The 23,166-nt window shown below is 43.7% G+C and overlaps 1 protein-coding gene across 5 annotated transcripts; it reads left to right on the forward strand.

The window, feature by feature from the left end:
* The first annotated feature begins 1,754 nt into the window (after positions 1-1,754).
* On the forward strand, positions 1,755-22,121 carry LOC116945866 (rho family-interacting cell polarization regulator 2-like). Of its 5 annotated transcripts, none has more exons than XM_032960486.2 (18): positions 1,755-3,201; positions 3,663-3,743; positions 4,145-4,252; positions 8,237-8,398; positions 8,982-9,060; positions 9,289-9,312; positions 9,497-9,550; positions 11,189-11,338; positions 11,711-11,774; positions 11,879-11,922; positions 12,274-12,399; positions 13,650-13,798; positions 14,857-14,974; positions 15,427-16,533; positions 17,310-17,443; positions 17,560-17,680; positions 17,913-17,928; positions 18,410-18,532. In XM_032960486.2, the coding sequence occupies exons 3-17, from the start codon at positions 4,158-4,160 to the stop codon at positions 17,919-17,921; spliced, it is 2,436 nt and encodes an 811-aa protein (XP_032816377.2). In that variant the 5' UTR covers positions 1,755-3,201; positions 3,663-3,743; positions 4,145-4,157; the 3' UTR covers positions 17,922-17,928; positions 18,410-18,532. The 5 variants fall into 5 exon arrangements, 4 of the variants coding, with proteins under 4 accessions (XP_032816377.2, XP_032816374.2, XP_032816376.2 ...); XM_032960483.2 differs by lacking the exon at positions 17,913-17,928 and adding an exon at positions 19,054-22,121 and having other exon boundaries at positions 1,761-3,201; positions 18,410-18,644; XM_032960485.2 differs by lacking the exon at positions 17,913-17,928 and adding an exon at positions 19,054-22,121 and having other exon boundaries at positions 1,762-3,201; positions 15,430-16,533; positions 18,410-18,644.
* The last annotated feature ends 1,045 nt before the right edge of the window (positions 22,122-23,166 follow it).

A 23,166-nucleotide genomic window follows, 5' to 3' on the forward strand; every position in this document is an offset into this window, starting at 1 on the left:
TTGGTGGCTATGGTCCCAGCTGCCTTGAGATCATTGACAAGATCCTCCCGTGTAGTTCTGGGCTGATTCCTCACCGTTCTCATGATCATTGCAACTCCACGAGGTGAGATCTTGCATAGAGCCCCAGGCCGAGGGAGATTGACAGTTCTTTTGTGTTTCTTCCATTTGCGAATAATCGCACCAACTGTTGTCACCTTCTCACCAAGCTGCTTGGCAATGGTCTTGTAGCCCATTCCAGCCTTGTGTAGGTCTACAATCTTGTCCCTGACATCCTTGGAGAGCTCATTGCTCTTGGCCATGGTGGAGAGTTTGGAATCTGATTGATTGTTTCTGTGGACAAGTGTCTTTTATACAGGTAACAAGCTGAGATTAGGAACACTTCCTTTAAGAGTGTGCTCCTAATCTCAGCTCGTTACCTGTATAAAAGACACCTGGGAGCCAGAAATCTTTCTGTTTGAGAGGGGGTCAAATACTTATTTCCCTCATTAAAATTCAAATCAATTTATAAAATTTATGACATGCGTATTTCTGGATTTTGTTGTTGTTATTCTGTCTCTCACTGTTCAAATAAACCTACCATTAAAGTTATAGACTGATAATTTATTTGTCAGTGGGCAAACGTACAAAAGCAGCAGGGGATCAAATACTTTTTTTCCCTCACTGTAACAGCCACACATACACACACCGTATGTCTTTGAATAAAACAAGTGCGGAAACCGTCCAGCAGTTGCAAAGGAAGCATGCCGTAATATTCGTAAAGTTGAATTGCTTAATTGGTTTATTGGGCTATTATAATTATTTTCTGAATAATTGAAACAACAATTGCATTTAGGGCCGTCTATAAATGACGTCACGCACCTTGGGGGGGGTGTCAGGAATTTGTGACGATGTGTGACGAGGGGGTGGTGAGAAATGTGACGTCACATCAAAATGTGCAACTTTAAATAAATATAAACACGTTCTACTTCATTAAATAGACTTTTTTTATACATGTATTCTCCTACAACATCAGAGTGCAGCGCCACATTAAATACGCACTACAATGACAATAGTTTTAAGCGATTTGAAGCATTTTTTTATTTGGGGGGGGGGGGCAAAGCTTTGTGACGTCATATTTGAGGGGGGGGTCTGACTTTTTGTGACGCCGTGTGACGAGGGGGGGGGGGGATAAAAAAAATCGTCAAAATCGCGTGACGTCATTTATGGACGGCTTCTTTCTGAAATATTCTTGAAGACAATGACAATTCGACTGAGACCCACGCCTCTCCGATCCCACTGGTACGTTAGAGTATCAACAAAGCGCAAATGGACTCTCCACATTGCTCCTTTTCTTTATTTTTAAAATGTTTATTCTCCAAGATAATGTCCAACTTGATTTAAATTTACGTATGAAACAAACAAACAAAAACTACCCTCGTCTAGACAACTTTAAAAAGTATAGACAACTTAAAAAAGATTTGAGATTTCAGAATTTGTCCACACACAGAATCAAGTTGGTAATTTGAGTTGCTTTGCAACTTCTAAAAAAAATGCACCCAAAAATGCACAAGTTGAGTATATTTTTCCTGCCCCATCAGCTCTCCCGCTATATTTTTTCACCTGATGACGATTGCTTGTGCTGCGATCGAAACGTCGTGATATTGTTATTTATATCTACGTGGCTTTACCGAAAGACCCAAAGAATAAAAGTTGAGCAATTTCTGAAGCCAACTTTCCAGCAGTTACCATGGTGAGTGGAACACAAGGGGGCAGCCTCAACCAGCGGATGAATGGATCCCGGGACGTGGCTCTCATGGTGATGTGGGGCCTCCACTTTCATTGCCCGGCAGAAACGGCCTGATGATGATGATGATTTCAGCCCGTTACGGAGAGTCTAAAGCAGATAGATGCAACATCGCTTGCTCCCCTTTCATTAACGCGAAATCACCGAGGGTTGTGTCATAGCCCGTGAAACCCCCCTAAGCCACACACGCGGACACACGTACGTAGACACACAGAGACAGAGATTCCCCGTAAAGCCTTAGCAGATTTTTGGGGCAAGTGGTGTTAGCGAGCACCAATGCTGGGGGGTGGATTGCCAGCACTACGTCCGGCTGCTTTGCCTCCTTAGTGGCGATGTTTACACACCGCACCGGGTACTCGTTTGAGGCTGAGTCGACCTTGGGGTAGTCCCAGGTTCGGTTCGGATAATCGTCACTGGTGTTGGTGGCCGTGAGTGGGATTGGAACTCAGTTCGCCGGGTTCGTAGGGTAGCAGCGCTAACCCGTTTAGAGGATCGCTCCGTACCGCGTACGTTGACACACACACACGTTCATACACACACACGCATATACACAACACACAGGCTCATACACACACAGGTTCATACACACACACACGCTCACACACACACGTTCATACACACGCACGCTCATACACACGCACGCTCATATACACACACGCTCATACACACACACACGCTCATACACACACACACGCTCATACACACACACGCTCATACACACACGCTCATACACACACACGTTCATACACACACGTTCATATACACACACACGCTCACACACACACGCTCATACACACGCACACACACGCTCATACACACACGTTCATATACACACACGTTCATATACACACACGCTCATACACACACACGCTCATACACACACACACGCTCATACACACACACGCTCATACACACACGCTCATACACACACACGTTCATACACACACACACGTTCATATACACACACACGCTCATACACACACACACGCTGATACACACACACGCACACACAATGCTGCCATCAGCTGTTTTGCATGAACGTTAACTCACAATAACAAATACACGTTCGAACTAACACACACACGGGCGCGCAAACCCAGACACAAACACACTACGACTACTACTACCACCACCGCACACCTGTACCCGCACACCACACACACATACACGCGCCCATTCACAGGCTTAAACACAAACACGCGCGCACACGAACACGTACACACATACACTCACACGCAAGTCCAAACACACGCACACACACGCACGTACGGCTGCAGCTTCAGAACTCCGAGTGCCGCTTGAAAGCCAGTTGCCTGGATGCCAGGCTGAATAATCATCGCGCAGACTTGTCGGATACACATAGTTGGCACAATCTTCAGCCGTGCAGCAGTCTGTGGGTGCTCCCGGCGTGTTCCAAGGTAAGGGATGGATGGCATGCACGCGTACAGCGACATCGGACGCGGTTTACTCAGTCCAGACCCTTAATGATTGCCACTGCTGGGGTCTCGTTCACTGCTCGCTAAATTCATTGGCGGGACCTTCTTGTGTACTGGGTACGTGAGGTTTTTTTATGCTCATAATAGAGGTTTGTGTCGCGTGAATCAAAATGTGTCGTTAAACCCGCCACCACCCGGCACAGACAATTAGTAAGGTTTGTCACGTAAACAGAACGTGCCAATCTCGTTACTAGTGCAGCCCACCGGTGTGTTGGAGAGCAAACCCACAACATTCATGTTGTTTTTAAATGAACAACGTCGTAACTGTCTGAACAGAAACAGGTTTTCAAGTGCCGGATATTTTGATGATAGGCAACGTTTTTCACATACAAGCACGGTGAAGGACTTGATACGAACGAAAGCGTTGTGCGTGTTTATTCTAGGAGTTCGCGCTACACGGGAGATGCCTGGTGTTGTCTCTTAACACATCTTACCTATCTGAAGACATCTCGAACTGACAAGAGGTAATACCGACGACATGTTTTGTATAAAACATTCACAAAACACAAACAACTGACATCCTAATGCAAGCCCACACACCGTGTTTAACTCTTAATTATAATCTGTGGACGGATTATTCGGGTTGCTCATTAACCGCTGCTCATCACTCATCAAACGCCAGTGACTCAGCGCCCATCTGTGCACATATCTACAAGTAAACAAATAACTTTAATAAGCAATAAAAAATACACGTTACATTCTACGTATTCACCCAATTCTACATACGCAGAAATATGTACGAATGTGTTTCGAAAAAATATATATTTTTGTGTGCTATGGGGGTCACGCGTCTGTCTCATTACCCGAGATAATCGAGACTTTACTGGGCATGTATGAGTTTGAGAACTAAAATCTTGAATTTTAGGGAGGAAGCGGCAATGTCGCTGGCTTTGAGGCCTGCCCCACGCGTGGGTCTGGTCTTCAGGAGCCAGTCGTTCGCAGGCTTCAGCTCGACACGAGACAAGACACCCTGGTGAGACTGGCACAGGGCTCATAGAGCGACACATCGCCCAGAACAGAATGCCGTAAACAACAAAGACCCGTATTGCTGTCTGATGGTTTTTCTGGTTGAATTGCGCTTTGTTTTTCCGCATGGTGTCCTGTGTGTGTTTTTTTTCCTCCACATGCCTGGAGCTTCTTGAGGAACTGACCTGAGCTAGTTCACTTTCCTCCTCGATTATTAAGTTCCGGCAGTGGCCGGTCAATGCTTTATACTCGAGGGAGGAAAATGAGCGGCTCAAAGCAGTCCCTAAAGAAGCTCCCAGCATGTGGAGGCAAAATGTAGAACATCATGCGTGGTACAGTTTGAAAAAAACATAAAAGAAGCCATACAGCACAACCGCGAAAACGTAATGAGATGTATGTCTGTTGGCTAAAAACACATGCTAGCATAATCATATGCACATAAAAAACATGTGTATATGGCAGGTATAATAAAATGTCATGGAATTAGTGGAAGCAGTGTCAATATTATGCACTGATATCATTAACACATATGCATTAAGAGGACGGAAGAATGAGGGTAAATGTGAGATGAAAACTACTTTATTAAAAGTATTTTCTCACTTGTTGAAATGCTTTAATTTTTGTAACATGAATTACACTTTTTTTACTGCAGAATTTCAATGTTGGTTCGATTTACATGCTATGGAGCCTCGCCAAAAATAACATCGGTCTCCTTCAATAACATGCGCTCCCCGCATCTCCGATGAGCACGGTTGGCTATGTACGGTGCGAAAGAAGTTCAACATACATATATTTGTTTATGTATAAGTTGAATGCACAGCATAGGGTCACTCCATGCCAAACTTGCCTCATAATTAATTTAACCTGTTTATTTCAAAACTGCCTTATGTGCTCTCAATGTCATGATTATCTTATTAGAGTAATAACTTACAGTCTTCTGTCAGTCCACTGCTAGTTGAAGGCCTCCCGTGTGGGATGCCAAACAAAATATATATTAATAATATCACTTTGTCCAACTATTAATACAAGTAATAGACAATAATTATAAAAATAATAATGAAAATATGATTAAAGAGGTCATGACAAACAACGGAAACACGAAACAGCAAAAAGAAAGTTGATAATTGGTAAATTACAAATGATCATAAATGTCTTTAGTGAGCTAAAGGATGCCATAAATCACGATACATAAAGAATCCTGAAACTAGTCAAGGAATTTTGTGCAGGTTCCCAAAGCAAAGAATATAATATACCACAGGAAATGTCATTTTTTTCGGATAAGGAGACAGATATTCCAAATGTCACAGTTGAACCACTGCTCTTCACAGTATGATCAAGGGGGAAGCTGAACCAGAATAATTATGGACATCATCATCAAAGACGTTTGATAGCAATGAGCCGACCTGTTTACAAAATCTTTACACAGTAACGACATACCTTTATAACAACGTGATGCCACAATAATTATTATATTTAAAAAGGGGTGACAACATTTATATGAAGAGATACAGATCCATTTTCTGAATATCATCAATATAATATAAAAACTAATAATGGACATTGTATTTGGCAAAATAAAAAGCATATACCTATGGCAATTATTGAAGTTGAACCAGGATAAAAATGATGAAATAAAGAGGCAAGAGCAGGTTGGAATTATTTTGAAAACCTAAATTTGATCATGAAAAACAACATTAATATTTCAACATCAGAAAGTTTACAATCAGTGCATATGGCCTGTTATATAATATGAATCAGTAACAATGACAAAGAAAACAGTAAAAAGAGAAATGTACACAACCGTGAAGAGATTCATTCCTATTCTTGGTTCTTTCGGTAAAGTCACGTAGAAGGGAAATAATAAAATAATACAAATGAAACAATAAAATTATCACGACGTTTCGATTGCATCAGGTGTGAAAACCACAGCAATATATTTTCTTGCTGTGGTTTTCACACCTGATGATGATCGCTTGTGTTGCAATCGAAACGTCGTGAGAATTTTATTGTTTTATTTGTATTATTTTAATATTTCCCTTCTACGTGACTTTACCGAAAGAACCAAGAATAGGAATCCCTGCAGTCACGAAAGCTTTAAATCGAGATTCATTCCTGTTTGAGGATTGCACTGAGACAGCAGCAGAAACAGAGGGATCAGAGAACAAACGTAAACTAGAGACATCATCTTGACTGTTTAGAAAAGTATGTGGGTTTGGGCAGGTCAATTGGCTCGAAGGGATGATGCCTGATGCACGAGGCCGGTGATGGAATAGCAGCCAAGGCAGGGAGCATGACCGACAGGATGACCAACACGGAGATAAAGCAAATAAATTATCTCATGATGTGCAGGCGGGAGATGGATTTTAGCATCCCAAGACCGCGAGGGATGGTGACAATGTGGGGAGACATTCATGCAGCAGTGACCGATGTTATCCGTGAGCAGGAATTTGACTCAGTGTGCCAGGCTCAGAGTGCAGTGCACTAACCACTGTGCCACTGTTGACCCCTGCGTGCTACAGCAGCGTGGAATTGTCAGCACGTTCCATGTAACTATAACGGAATAGAGCAAAGATACAGTGGCACAATGCTGCTGGATGGTATCACAATTGCCACAACGAAATCTAGGCACGCTAACAAATGTTAAATAATAACTTTATCGCTGAAATAAGTAATTATTATACAACGGTCACACAGGTCTGACTTTTAATAACAAATGGTCAATGTGCGGGAACTCTCAACTGGATAAAAAATAATTATATTGATATATAAATAATGCATAGGCATGAGGGCAAATTGATTGTTTTAAACCAAAGGCTTGTACAAGGGCTTACCACTTGAGATGCAGCTTATATGTATATGTTATTGAATGTGTCTCTTATTGATTGTAAGAGTAAAAGCTTGGCTGCATTGTGATTAAATTGTTAAATGTTTCACTGTGGGAAATAAATACAGTATAAGATAATTATGAATCATTTTTACGACATCTATATTTACTAGAAGGTGAAGTGCATAGTTTTAAATTATGTTCTCACAGTTTAATTAGATTTGTGTGTGCTTTTGTGCTGATAACCCACAGTAGATAGCTACAATTATATTTAATGACTACTCAAAATTGCGCCAAATAAATCAGCACACAAGGAATATATTTAGTATTTAGTCTGAAGTTCATTCAATTACGGATCGCATTAACCTTGGAATGTACTGCTGATATTACAACGGGGAGGTCAGTGTATCTCAAAGTACATTGAAGTACCATCTCGTGTTTACGATTTACTGTTCAAGTGACGTGCCTCACGCCCCTCCCTGCACAGCCCCATGGCTCGGTCGAAACAAGGCCACTCGGATATTTAGGCTAAGCGCAGCTTGTTTAGCATTCCAATTGTTTGTGTTTATGTCGGGTCAAGCCACAGGCACAACCCAAGCACTTTACAGGCACAGCGTGCCCTCTTTAGAAATCACACGTAATGAGATTATTTAAACCTTCTCATTTGAGACACTCGTCTCCGGCAGTGGTGTAACGCATTAAGTTAGCTGGGTGCCCGGCTTTGTATCATACATTCCTTCCCTATACTTATTTAATCACCACCCAGACCTGATGTCAAACACTCCATAGTTATTAACCTTGGTTATATCGGTTTCGGTTTTTTTATTTGATGTACAAACTGTAAACCTAAGTCAGCGTTAAGACGAATGTGCTTATGGATGCTGTGGCTGGAATGACCATATTATGTATTTGATTTATCACAGTGCAATACTATTGCATTTTAAAACAGTGTACATTTTTACGGGCCCCTAAAGATCATAGGCCTGGGCTGCAGCCTCTGAGGCGCTTGTGAAGCGTAGCGTACGAGAGCAATCAGCCCTCAAGTGGGCAGCTCTGAAACACGTCCGAGGGTTTTTCCCAATTGCCCTGCTGGCTCGAGAGCATCGCATCATGGAGAGCCTTGCCTCGTGTGCTATGCCAACGGTCACTCGGTGGTGCGCTGTCCAGGCCACGCTCGCCGTACGGCAGCACGCCTGTGCAGGCGCGCCGATCGCCGACCCGGAGCGTCAAGGGGTCATCCGCGTCGGGCAAGCCACCCGGAGGGGCCCTGCGAACACCACGGCCACAGCAAGCTGAGCACATCTACGTGTCACTGAGAAGAGGGCTCGGGTATGGCTGAAGTCAAGAATGGTGGCCAAAGCAATACATAACCACAGCATTGTACATGTAAAGCCCCTTTGTTAATATTCGGCTAGATGAGGGCTGTCCCACGCCATGTCGGTCGTAGGGGTTATTCACCCATGCTTTGTCATACTCGCCAGCGGGGCTTGGTGAAGGTTGGTAGAATAGATGCGGGAGCATATAAATGTATTTTTGTAAGTGTCAATGTAAGCTATCAATGGCATGGGGTATGTGGACGAATTACACATCAAACCAAGCTCAGGAAATCGAGATCCACATTGATGAACTTACTCAACCTGAATGGGATTTGGCAGTATATGCTTGAATATCGGAGGCAAAACATTAAAGCTGGGGACAATAGCCATATATTATATGGTATCAAAAAATTATTGAGAGTAAAGGAAGTCTTTGGCAGATATGATGGAGGTAATACAGAAAATCTTGGGCTATTAAGATGGAATAGAATTAGCTGTAGAAAATAAGTGCCTTACACAGGCAGGAGGTGGGTGGATGGTGACCAATGGAGAAAATGTACGTGTTCTCAGCTTGATTGCATATACTTGTCTTACAGTCAACTCCTGAAAGCTCATCACGATGAACTGGAAAGTCTGGTGGCCCAGCAGAAAGGAACCAAAAGAGACTCCAGAATGGTTTGACACCTCTGAGATACCATCTGTTTATGCCTCTTCTAATTTTCTTGATGCAATCAAAATTAAAATGCATACATATCCAAATAGTGAAGTGTATTGTTTTAACTTGTTAAATTGAGTGGCTGAAGGCCACTTCATAGATTAAATAAAATAACACCGCTGCTTTATATCACACATACTGTAATAGTATATGATCTCTTTCTTTTCACATGTTTACCAAAAACCCAGGCGTTTTTCTATGAACTGGACAAGGTATGTAAAAAGAGTGCTTTTCTGTGTGTGTATGTATGTAAGAATGGCATCACCTCACAGCATGAAAGTAATGGTTGTTACAATATACACATGAAGCTAAAATGCTTGAGATAATTTCAACCAGGGTCACTGTTTTTTGCACAGGTTCTTGCAAACGGTTTCACCTCTCATTTTTCACCCACAGCAACTCCGAGCGACCCAGCGCTATCTCAGGCACCTCGAGTTCCACATAAGCAAGGTACGATCTCGTGCGTGGCTATGTAAATCAAAAATATTTTCAGGGGGATCCCCAGTGCGTAATGAAATCTATAAACTGATAGTTTGGAAATTTGAGCATACAATGCTGCGCATTAATGTACTCTGGAAAAAAGATGAAGGTCATTTTCAGTTGAGCACAGTAAGCATTTAATAGTTTGAAAGCACATCCCTCCCTCATTTTTATTTTAACAGTTGTATGGAATTACTTAAGTTTGGTGTGCTATGAAAGGTCAATTCACAGAGATTCACAAACACAGCAGTCCCTATGCAGGGGAATTCCACTACACACAGGCCCTCTGTGCACTGCCCGTTTTGACCCAAAAAGACATTCATTTCCAGATGGAGCGCAAACTGACTCGCCGTTATGCTACAAACACACACATTCTGCAATATGGTTGGTGTGTGCTGATGCTGCGTTAGAAAGCAGCGATTTAAATACGCAGCATGCTGGGTAAACAGCCAAAGTGTAACTTGACCTCTCTCATACTCTTTGGTTATTTCGGTAAAGTCACGTTGATAGAAAATTAATAGATCACGACGTTTCGATCGCAACACAAGCAACCGTCATCAGGTGAGACAAACACAGCAGGAGAACGCAGCAATTTTCCTGTGATTGAAAAGTCGTGATCTATTCATTTTCTATCTATGTGACTTTACCGAAAGAACCAAAGAGTATGGATTCCGGCAATCACGAAAGCTTCAAATCAAGATTGACTTCTCTCACTTAATTAAACTTAGTGAACTGACTTTATGTTTCAATACATTATACACTAATCAAGAATTGTTAATCTCATGATAATAGTGTTCTTTTGAATTATTCCCTTCTCATGGAACTACTAGTCTAAGGAAAATGTTGTGAATTGATCAATTTTAAAATAATTTAACTAGAGCATTAGGCCCATGCTCCAAAGTGTCATTCCAAATTTTGTCATTCCAAATTTTATACCACAATGGTAGGTCCCATTTTTAAAAAAGAAAAATACCACAATTTTCCTTCACATGCGCAGAATTTCCAGCTAACAGTTCCATCCGACATTTAAATGTTTTCGTCACTATTTTCGGAAGCAGTTAATAATGTTCGTCTGTCATCTTACAGAAGAGTTGCTTGCTTGTTGAGCAACTCGATCTGTCATCCACAAATTCCATGTCAAACGACATCGTGTTTGTAAAAAAAAAAGCAGTGCCACTAAATAGGCATTTAACTGCTATTTAGTTCATGGATGTGAACATGTAGAGATCATACTTAATGGAGCGGTGTTGCAGTGGCTAGCACACTGCGTTATAAACTTAAGTACATGATTTCCACCCACGACCAAGTAGAGTGGCGAGTGATATCTAAACCAGTCCTGGGCCCCTCATTTCATCCACTCGCACGAGCCAGCATGATGAAGTATGCTCCAACAACCCTACAACCCACACAGGGTGAGAAAAACCTTCATCCAGCAGTGGTAATGAAACATTGCCACAGCTGGGAAAATTAAGTAGAGTGGCAGACAGGCAATCAACAGGCGGTATAGTTATCTGATGCATTATCGGGTGCTATTGTGTCGTTTGGCATGATGGCCTACGTGCTGCGAGTTGAATCCACCGTGTGTCCGCCCACTCTGCCTCCTTGCAGATAGAGGAATTGTACGAGAGCTACTGCATCCAGGGCCGGCTCAGGGATGGCGCGCGTAAGATGATGGCAGCGTACCAGGCGTCGCGGAGCAGCCGTCTGGCGCGTGCCGCTCTGCTGGCAGTGGCGCGAGAGCACCGCGACTACACCGAGGTATCGGGCGCTGTCCTAAACTCGGTCGTCACAGCAGGAATGGGCAGTATTTGTATTATAACAGAACCTAGCTGATTTTTTATATATATTTTACAATTAAGGATTCCGTATGTGTCCGTTTGTTAGCAGTGCTAACATGAGCCACACACTTTTAACAGTGTGTCCCATTGACCGTAAGTGACATTTTCATTATGTTTAATTATATTTGATATTTGGGATATCTATCACATTTCAGCTTATTGGCCTACAGCGCAGTTTTTTTTTCTTCCAGGGCTATAGTCAGGCACCAGTGCGTTCATGACAGTTACCCGTGTGTCGGCTGGGATGGTCTCAGTATTTAAAAAATAAAAAATGGTCCCCATTCTTTCTCAGAGTCTATGCATGTTGGAAAATGAGCTGGAGAAGCTCCTGGGAGAGTTTCACATTCAGATGAAAGGTACGGTTGCACCTTATTTCCCGGAATATTACGGTTTTATAAAGTGTTCGTAGAACCGCCTTTAGGTTGATGAGTCCTTTCTTCTCTTGCTCTCTTCGCGGCAGGTTTAGCAGGTTTTGCGCGGCTGTGTCCAGGAGATCAGTATGAGGTGAGCCACAGCAGCTTCCACTAACTGTGACAGCATTCAAACATTGACTTGGCACAATGTGCCTTTGGCGATATTTCCACGGATGAAAATACAGTATTGCATATCACTACTGTTGTGCGGAATATGCAATGTTGAAATGTGATCACACACAATAAATAACACAAAATAATTCAGCACTTTGTCCAGGGCTTTTACAACTAACATTCGGCAAATCATTCTACATTGCATTGCCAAGCTGCTACAAATGCAGGACAGCGTTCACACTCGTCTGACATTTGTGCAGTGCGAGCAGTGAATCTGTGCTGTGGTACCGACTCGAGCGTGCACGGCGGTGTGTGTGTGGGCGAGCAGGTGGTGGTGCGGTACGGGCGGCAGCGCTGGAAGATGCGCGGGCGCATTGATTCGGCAGACGAGCAGCGGTGGGACGGCACGGAGGCCGTGCTGTCGGCCCTCCTCGCTGAACCCCTCTACGTGCGGGTCAGGCTGGACCTTCCCACCGAAACTCTATAAAACTAAACTCATCCGCATCATTCTTGTCAGTACTGAGCTGCATATTATGCCTTTCATGTATGTATGTATGTTGAACTTATTTCACACCGTACGTAGCCAACTGTGCTAATCGGAGGTGTGGGGGAAGGACAACAAATTATAGACAAAATGCAGTTCTAACGAAATGAGTTTTCAATCTAAATTTAAAAGTGCATAGCTCCAGTGGCTTCCTAATATCGAAAGAAAGAATGTTCTAGACGGCCGCAGGAGTGCAACCGAAAGCGCGCAATATGGTGACCGTCTTTGTTCGACGGCTAGCCAAAAGCTGCTGTGAGAATGACCGGAGTTCACGTGATGGTTTATGCGCCTTGACGAGATCACAAGGTATTGTGGTCCATTTGTGGCAAACACTTTGTGTGTAATGAGTGTGACCTTAAAAGGAGAGCGATAGCGCAGTGGTAAGAGGGCGGCACTACGAACTCAGCGACCCGAGTTTAATTCTCGGCCAAGGCTAACCTTAGTGGCGAGTGATATATGAGGCGGTCCAGGCCACTCCCTTCACCAACTCGCACAGATCAGCATGGTGAAATTCTGGTCAATACAACCCCCCTTGACCAACACTGTGTGGGGAGGCTTTCATCCAGCAGTGGACTGAGAAATCGCGGCCAAATATTATTGAGCGTTTTGTATGTATGTTGAACTTTTTTCGTACCCTACATAGCCAACCGTGCTATTGGGAGGTGTGTATTATAACAGCCATCGCTGCTACAGTATAAAGCGGTGGTGTAGAACCTGATAACCAGTGGCAAGTGGTGTCTGAGCTTGTCCTGTTCCTCTTCTGGGATGACTCAGCCTTAAATTATTACCTGGTGCAGTGTGTAAACATCACCATTGGGGGGGGGGCAAAGGGGGTCGTGCATGGTCCTGGCCATAGCACTCCCCCCCCCCCCTCATGTTCCGTGCTGGACTTCACAGGTGCTCGTTAACAACACTTCCACCAATGATCTATTGGGGCTATATGGGGGAGCTTTGTATTTTTGTCCATGCACATGTGTTTATGTGTGTGTCGGCATTTAGTACTATACTCATGCAAAAAATATAGTTGGCAAATGATGCACTGGCACCAAATAGTTGATAAATGTGATGATAAGACCCCCTCCCTGGCTGTAATGCCACTTTTCAGGAAGCAGCGCTTGGCGATGTTACTTTCCACGCGTCTGTCTGGATTTTGTGCACAGGTGACGGAGCTGAGAGGCCTGGCAAGCCACACGCTTGTGGGCAGCGTTGCCTGCGAGACGGGAAGCTTGTTTGCTGCAGGCACCCGCATCGTAGCGCTGGACATAAACTCACTGGGAACCATAAAACTCCATCTGGAGGTGACCTGGAAGTGAGTTAATTGCACTACGGATTTTATGAGTAAAACAGGTGTAAAAAGTTGGAATTCTCTTTACATTTTCAATTGATTCATAAATGTTGGTAAAAATGTAAAGGAGAGCTGGCACAAGGTTGCAGGGGGTTCGTCTTTTATTCCTTCCTTCAGTCCACGCCCGTCCCCAGTCTTCTCAATCTCGTTCCCGCCAAGATCTCCCTCCTCCCCGCCCGTTCTCTCTCTTACATCTCCTCGCTTGCTCCTCCCCTTCCCCCCGTCACCCGTCCCACTCCCCCTCCTTTTGGTGGGAATCCTTCCCTTGACATCCCTTACACAAACATAGAATTTTTTTTTTGTATCGTGTACATTTCTGGCCTATGATCAAACCACCCAGAATGCATCCGATCTCGTTATATTTCCGCAGCTAAGCAGGTTCGAGCCTGATGAGTGCTTGGATGGGCGAACAATGCGCTTATAACAGGTTAATAATATAGGTGGCTGCGGGACTGCACGAGGGCAGCAAAGGGCATTACAAAAAACATCCAATGTTGCGCTATACATGTTGTGCTGCCACATCTATTCTTCCCACCTATAAAGAGATGGGGGAGGGTATCCAATTAAACCTCAACAACCCACATGGTGTGGGGAGGCTCTCATTCAACAATCGTATATATGCATGTTGAACTTATTTATATTCACCGTACGTAGCCAACCGTGCTAATCGGAGGAAGGAAAACAAATGTAAACACAAAAAAGCAGTTCTAAAGAAATTGGTTTTTATTCTAGGTGATTTAAAAATGCATAGCTCCAGTGGCTTCCTAGTATTGGAAGGAAGAGAGTTTTCTAGACGGCCGCAGAAGCCCATCTGAAAGCATGTGATGCGGTGACTGCCTCTTTTCGATGGTTAGCCAAAAGCCGCTGTGTGATGGTTGACGAGATCAGCAAGGTATTTTGGTCCGTTTTCTGGCACTTTTTGTAAAGTCAGTTGACATGAAGGGCTGTACGTGTGCACGTATGCATCTAAGCAAAGCCGTACGTCCTGCGGTGAATGTGTTCCACCGCGACGCGACCCGCAGTCCATTCGACAAGGACGAGGCGGCGATGACCCCGCTGACGGTGGGGAAGCTGTCTGCCAATGCGCGCCGGCGAGCGCCGTGCTATGGACAGAGCCCCCCTGCCACTCCCTCGCTCCACGTGAGTCAGGGATGGCCGAGCCAAGAACAGAAGCACCATTTTATAACAGTGGTAATTTAGTTCTGTGGAAACAGGGGACAGTAGATCGCTATCTGGAGACTATTAATGTCATTAACTGTCCTTTAAATATGGCGTACGTTTTTCCCTTTGGACTGTAATATTCTTTTAATTTTAAAATTGTGATCACATCTATTTAAAGCAAAATAATTCAAAGCTTTTAATTGCAAAATGCTGTTTGTGATGATGTTGTAATCACAGTGACTTTAAAGATGATAGTAACAATGATGAAGATAAATTACTTTCACAAATCATACATTTAATAATCCACATAAGAGCGTATGCATAAGAACCAAGCTCTAATATTCTTGATTGATGCCTGAAGTTTCTACTCTGCATATCACTTAATTTTGTGTGTAATCTCTGTGTGTGGGGGGTGGGCGTGGTTGCTGCAGCAGGCGGTTTTGTGCAGAACGGAGCTTCAGCCCGCTTTGTCCTCCGCCTCTTGCATTTACCACCGAGTAAATGGGCAAGCTCGCCGGCCTCGGATACCAAACTACCAATCTCCAATGCCGGACGACTCCTCCCAGCCTTCCACTGATCATGTGGGAGAACCAGACGAGAACTTGAGATCATTGCCACATACCGCTTCGAACAAGGTATCGTCTACTGAGGCCCTTGCGGGGGATTCATCTTCGTCATCGGAGGAAGAGAAAGACATCGTGGTGGCCCTTCGCAGCCACAATCGGCCATCTGTCCACCACGGCGTTTGGCCCAACAGCCGGGCACTGAGCCTCATCAGCGAGTGCAGCGTGGACTCATTCACAGACACTGGAGCCACCGACGAGCTGCTAGTGAAGCTGTGCAGCATTGCAGACACGGTCACGCTGGAGATGACGGAGCAAACGGTGCGTCCTCCGGGCGACGCTCTCACGGAGGCCCGGCGTTCACAGTATGAAGAGATTTCAACGAACTTTATCGCACCAGAGCTTGAAGGCAACTCAGTGCAACCTCTTTTGTGGAGCGGCGGCATCGACGCCATTGCTGAATGTGCTGGCAAAGCTGGAGTAGCAAGGTCAGCAGGTTATAACGTGGAATCAGAAAGAACACACATCGAAGAAGACCCACTTCTAGAGAATATGGGCCGTGTCACTATGTCAGAGACAAGTCAGAGCAAGCGATGGCACTTACGCACCTCCGGCCTTACACCTGAGATTCCACATTCTGACCTAATGTCAAACGTGTTGCATATACATTCGACAGAGTCAACTCCTACCAACAGTTTGTCACGGACTTCTGTGGGCAATTCCATCCGCCCGATGAAATTAAACTCCGCAATGGCTGACTTGGGCCTTGCCACAAAGGCGGTAACTAAGCCTAGCCACTTGGCTGAATCTCAGAGAGGAGGACCTCTACACGGTGTGGAAAAGCACCATGGCGAGTCCTGCAGTCTGGACGTAGCGTGGATGAACCTCCGCACTGCCCTCAATACCTGCAGAGGGAAATTCAGCGCACTGGACGAATTGGAGCAAGAGGTGACGCACTTGGGCCGCCTCTTACAGGTTAGATTTACCTCAGATGTCTCAACATTTGCAGTCTTTATGCCCACATGGTTTTCCTTACCTGTTAAACGGAGCAGCATTCATTGTCCATTCACAAAATCTTCATCTATAAGTAAATCGTCTTATCTTATCCCATGATCAAATTAACTGGAATGTGCCCGATCTCGTCAGATCTCGGAAGCTGAGCATGTTTATAGCCTAAATAGTTCTTGAATGGTCAACTGCCATGCACAAACAGGTTGTTGTAGGCTGCTGCGGGGACTAAGTTTCTGAAAGCAGTGGGAAGTGCAGCAAAATCAATTGTTGCACTGTACTCTATTCTTTCATATCTATGTTCCCCGCCTTCATCGACCTGCACTCATCAGCGTGGTGAAGAATGGTAAATTATCCCTCACAGTACCATGGTGGGTGCAGGACATTATCCAGCAGGGTATTGGGAAAAATAGTTTCGATTTATTATACTTACATCATCAACTAAACGTTTGCATTACAAACAGACATCGTTATAACTGTGTAGGTGTCCGCAGTCATTCTGTATGGCTTTCCCATGGGTTTTTGGGCTGTACCGCTTGTTGTTTGGCATGATAACTGACGTTTTGCTCCACGTGCTGCCTGAAGGAGCTCTCAGCAAATTAAGTTGAATATCAGACATCATGCCCCACAACACGCGGTACAACCCAATAGCACACATCGGAAGAGCTAAGCAGACAGAGACGATTGGTGCTGTTGTGCGGCACCATTCCGCTGTCTCGGCTGGTGCTGCTGTGTGTCCGCAGGCTCCGAGCACGCCTGCCGAGCCCGAGAGCAGAGGAGGCTCCAGCCTGACGTTGGAGCAGGTCCTGGAGAGCTTCAGCTTCCTGAACGCCTGGGAGCAGGACGACATCTGCATGGATACGCAGCCTCAGCCAGGGTGGATACATGCCGCTTTTTAGTTGTTTCTCCCAGGATGGGAAAAACAGCACTGCTATGATAGTCATGAAATACAACAGGTACCGTGTATAACACTCTCTGTTGTCTTTTTTTCAGGTGTGGCAGTAATAAAGTTAAAGATACAGGAAATCTCGACTCGGTTCCGTTAACAACTGGAAACAAGATTCTGGATGGTTCCCTCGCACAATATCTTTGTCATTGCACAAATCTTCTGCAGGTAGGTCCAGCACGAATGCAATATCTATCATCAACCTGACCTGAACTGCAGTCTTTATATCACTCACTTGCAGGGTTTTGGCTCGGCGATCCACAGACTTGTTTTGCTACTGTGGGTACATTGAGTCCCGGCTCGGTTTTTGTGAAAATGACATTTGATCACTGTGTTGCCTTTTATGGTTTATGTGACACAAATGCATCCATCGGAAATGTGTGTATTTTCTCCAACCAAGTGGGAATGATACAATGGTGAGCTTGTTCCCCCATTTCGCTTTTGTTTCCTGCCCTTGACTGCAGACTGCATGCTCATTGTCCCAAATGCCGACCGTACCCTAAAAAAAGCATCAAGGTTCTTGTACGCTAGTCCAGAGATGGCAACATAGTGGAAAAATATTTTAAATGTACGTATATAAATATCATGAGAAGTCATCCTACATAGGAATATATATTCTCCCAGTTCTATGTAATTTACGTAAAAATGGGTACTCTTACAAATATATTAAAATAACCCCAAGTAATTCAGAAATAAAATACTTTAACATGTGAATGTGTACTTGACTTTAACATTGATATTGTATTCCATAATATAACATCTAAATAACTGGACATATACATGTATATAAAAGCCAAGCCTACATGTGAAAATAACACAAGTGTTATCGGAGTGAGGCATTGGATATTCGGCTTCGTCCAATCACTCGGTGACCGTGTGCCCGCTGGGTCTTTTCAGCAAGGGGGTTCGCTAGGGCCACTGCACTGTGACGACAGTCGCACGCTGACTCGGCTCAGGGAGCAAGTTGGCGTGCTGCGCCAGGTGTCTCAGGTGATGTGCGAGAGCCCTGGGTGCATAGCCCAGTTATCGCTGATGTACGGAGGGCCGGACGTCACCGTGGATCCGTGTGGCATCGACATTCAGAAGCTCTTGGCAGAGCTGTGTTCAAAGCTGGACTCTAACATCCATCAAGGTGCGTGTTACCCCCTCTCCCTAAAGTATTAAGCAATATAAGCATTAAGCTAAGGCTTTGACTCAACCACAGGCATCATCGCATTACAGTGCTTTGCCCTCTGGCGCTTCCCACTGAAGGCGCTGTTGATGCAGCTATCCTCCATCTCCTTTGCACTGTAAATATTTACACATTAATACAGAAATTTAGCGGCGGAAATTTACTTCTGTAGCTACACTGTAGCACTCCCCAATGACAGTGTTGATAGGGCAATCTGTTTGCCTTCTCTTTGGTGTAAATATTTAAAGATGATTTTAATGTTTAAATATTCGGCTACGGACATGACATATCACTCCTCTGTGCCCTGCATATGTGTTGGCTCGCATCTGAGTGCACAAAATCTTATCCCATGCTTTACTCCCACCCACAGTGCTACGGCCAGATGCCGGAGACTGCATACAAGCGGAGCGGGGTGGGGAGGCGAGGTGGAACCAGATGGACTTGACGGAACTCCGGACAGTATTGTAGTGCCACTAGAGTGTCAATGCCCACGCAGCGTTGCCACGGTCCAGTTGCCATCCTGAACTGTGCCAGCAATCCACACCCCCGTGGACACAACACGTCAGATGAAACGCCCTGCTGGTTGTCTAAAATGCCGCAATCTATTTCCCCAGTAAAGTTATTGTAAGTGTATTGCTGTTCTGTCACCCTTTCCATTGCATATCTCAGAATAAGCGGTAAACTTGTGTCAATAATTTAGCTTGGCTTGAGTAGTTATTTGCTAAACTTACTCAAACCAAACTTTAATATGAATCTCATGCTTTCTAAATATGCACTGTGTACAAATTAGTGTACTTCAGTTGAATAATGTGCAACATAAGCGTTATCAGTGGCATATGATTTGTTTAGTATATTAAACGCTTGGAAAAACATTTAACAATAATTTATACCATGTTTCTAAAGACATTGGAGATAAGAGTAGAATCGCATGTTAACCATGACTTTACTACAGCTGCTATTTATGCAATGTCTGTGCTCTTAAAAAACATATGACAAAACATTAAAAATATATTTATTTGCTTAAAAATATGCCTTTAAATTCTGTTACACAAGATCCAATGTGTATACCATGTCTTAAAAATAAAACAGCCATCTAATATGTATTCAAGGAATGTAAGATAATGGTTTTGATTTCTAACATCTGTCAAAACGTATAAAATATATGTTGGATTTGAGATTGGACCAGTTTAATTAAATCTCCATGAAAACGAATTAATCGAGAGTCGGGTTCTTGTTAACACCTGATTATGCTGGATGTATCCTCCAGCGAAACGTCAGGGAAATATTGCCAGTTTTGCTTGCTTTTCAATATTCCGGTTTGCTGATAAACTAAATCAGTTGGCATATTTGCCCCTATGGCGTGATTAAATTGGCTCTCTCGTGTAATGGTTATAGTTTAAACTTACACTATATCTACACTAACTCAAAATAAACTAATTATAAATAATCATAATATTGGTCGGGAAAGCCTACGCATGAACTCAAAATCAATTTTTGTATTTAATTATTGTTTTTGTTTTATACTTAATAATTCGCAGTCTGCTACTCATAGTAAAGCACCTTTATATATTATTATTCAAGCTTATATGGTTGGAAATTCGTGGTCAATTTACCCGCTGTGACTGGAGCAGTCAACTAACACTGGATAGTGCCAGTTTCTTTTATGTTCAGTCCCTGTTTAAGCTTCTTCAAAGCAGGTGTGGGTTTACATCTTCGCTTCTGGGGGTCCCATTGGCTCACAGGTCACCGTCTCTAAATAGCTGCACTAAAAATACTGAGCGGGTGGAGCTGCGAATGTATTTATTCTTCATGAAAATCATACTGTACATATCTGTTGAGTACTACTTGAATAATTGCATCAAAAACTACTTAATCAGTGGATGACGTACGTCCATAGCTAAATACGGTGCAGGATTTTTTACTTCGTAGGTTTTTGCCGTTTTCCTGTATTGTGCAGCTCTTCTTCGATGTGTTGTCGGGTTGCACCGCGTTTTGTTCGACATGTTAGATGTTTGGCTCGGAGAGCTATGCAGCGAATTGTGTCGTGAATACTGGATATCCCATGATCGAGATAAAAAAGTAGGACAAAAATAAACTACCAAGGTTTTATATATTGTCCTCCATTAGACGTCAGTTCGAGGCCTCATCAGCCCTGGCACGCGGTCTTTTCTGCCATCTTTCGTCTTGACAAACACCCCTTTGTCTCTTTTTGGACAAACAGCTACCACAACAATTGCTTCCTTGTGACATGAGTAAGGCTGCGTGGTCTTGGCAGGCCAGAATTAATTTGCCTCTGGGTATTGTATGCAAACTTGAGTTAATTGCGTTGCACGTGGAGTGCATATAACAAGCTCCATATTAATTAGTGAACATCTCTCTTGGGGACTTGCACTGCTCAAAATATCTTTGTTTAGGACAAATAATATCATCGCAGAATTGATTTGTGGATAATGTATTGGACCACGTGAAAGCACGTGAACATTCCTCGAGTAAAGCAAAGACCTGTGATTTTGAATGACACATTATCTTTACGTTATATAATTGTTTAAATAACAAAAAACTGAAGAATGGCTTGATTGAAGAGGTGGCAGCAGATGTAAGCTCAATTGGCTGATGGAGTTAAATTCTCTCAATTCAAATTAATTCGAGTACAAATATGTTACCGCACATTGTCAGGGCAAATATATAATTACCTCACTACATTTAACGTTGTGAAATAAATGACAAACACGTGTCAACTTAAAACAAGCAACTGACAATAAACGCCGTGAATCGGGCCATTGTGACGTCAGGCGCCGCCATCTTGGTGGCCAATCGCCCGTGACTACCAAAATGGAGCTGCAACACGCGCATTCGTTTATTCGCGTCTGACGATATTAGACATAGCTAACAATATAAAGTTCAATATGATGGTTGAGATCGGTTGTAAACGCGTATCGCGATCGCACCCGCGCTTATGCTGCCCCCTGTCGCATTGAATTCTCAGAATTTGCTTCGGCTTCGTCGTGACAACCACAGTGGGGGCCTTTGTTGCGCGACTCGCGCGCAGTGGTGTCGCCGTGTCAACACGAGGGTTGACACCCTCGAGGGTGTCTTGCTGTGGTTGTCCCACCTGATGACGGACGCTTGTGTTGCGCCCGAAACGTCGTGGCTTAATTTATTTTATACCTACGTGACTTTACCGAAAGAACCAAAGAGTATCTTAACACCTGTTTTATTGCCAGAAAGGGTAAAATACATAATAGGCGACGTATCGGGCAATGGCCCTTCGCAACACGATTTATTAAATTCCATTCTGGGCAAAAGCAACGATGTACATATGCTGCACACAGTTATACTGTACTAGCTATGGTGCCTCGGTGGATGTCCGATGCGTAATTTTGTTGCCACCCGCCTCTCTATAATAAATATAATCTAGCTCTGCTTGTCCAAACTCTTTGCAGTTGTAATAATGTGCACTTTTATTGAGGGGCTGTGTGTTGCCTTGGTGTGGTCTGGGATTGTTTTGCTGTGGTTTTGCTGCTTTGCCCAAGGTTGGGAAGCGATGTTCACTTCTGGGATTTTAACTTATATATCTATTTTTATACATTAATTTTTCGTGATTTACTTACCTTCCCTAAAACTTTGCACTCATATCGTTTTCCTATTCTTGTAACTTTCTGACCCGCCCCGACGGGGACATGTGTGGGGGGAGGGGGGGGGAGAGCTTCACAGCTCATCGGATTTCTGCAGAGTAAAGATTCTGATCCTCATTGCAATGGCGAGCGAGGAGGGTGCGGAGTTCCGTGACGCCTCCTGCTGGGAAGATCTCGGGGGACGAGGCGGGTGGTCAGTGGAGTCAGAGCCACCCACCACCACTAGGCCGTAAGGTGAAGACGTTTTACGTTTAATCCCGTTCCCAAATATGGGGCACTAAATTATTTTCATTCTAATAAAAAGATCTATTGTTTTGGGGCGTTTTTTCCAATTCACAATTATATACATTTATGCATTGTGACAAAAAAAAACTGCAGGGTATTTTGCGGAGAACTTTTAACATAAAGTCGATAATGGTTTTGTCTATGAAAAAAATCATTTAAAAAGTAGTGCCCAGGTGTGGAACGAAAATCATTTTCTAGCCACTTTTTCCTAGTTCACCTTATGGCCTACACCATCATCATAATCATTCCGAGAGCCCAGCCACAGGTGGATTTCGCTTTACGTGGCACCACCAGGATTGCAACGCTTAAATTACATTTGATTCTATCGCCCCCGATAAATGCATCGGGAATCTTGGGTGGGTGGAAGGAAGAATCAATTATTTTAGATCCATAAAATTGTACATTAATTTTTTTTTGTTAAAAATCGTTGGTTTTTTTAAAAGTTTGAATAATACTGTTTTGTTAACTTATTTGGAAAATGTAACTTGCAAGTATCTAACTTTCAATATGGAATGCAAAATCAAATGCAGCTTATGTAGCTTTAGCCGTCGATACTCTCATAA

Source organism: Petromyzon marinus, chromosome 25 (genome assembly GCF_048934315.1).
Source record: "Petromyzon marinus isolate PM22_M1 ecotype Great Lakes invasive population chromosome 25, UKy_Petmar_22M1.pri1.0, whole genome shotgun sequence".
NCBI classification, from domain to species: Eukaryota; Metazoa; Chordata; class Hyperoartia; order Petromyzontiformes; family Petromyzontidae; genus Petromyzon; species Petromyzon marinus.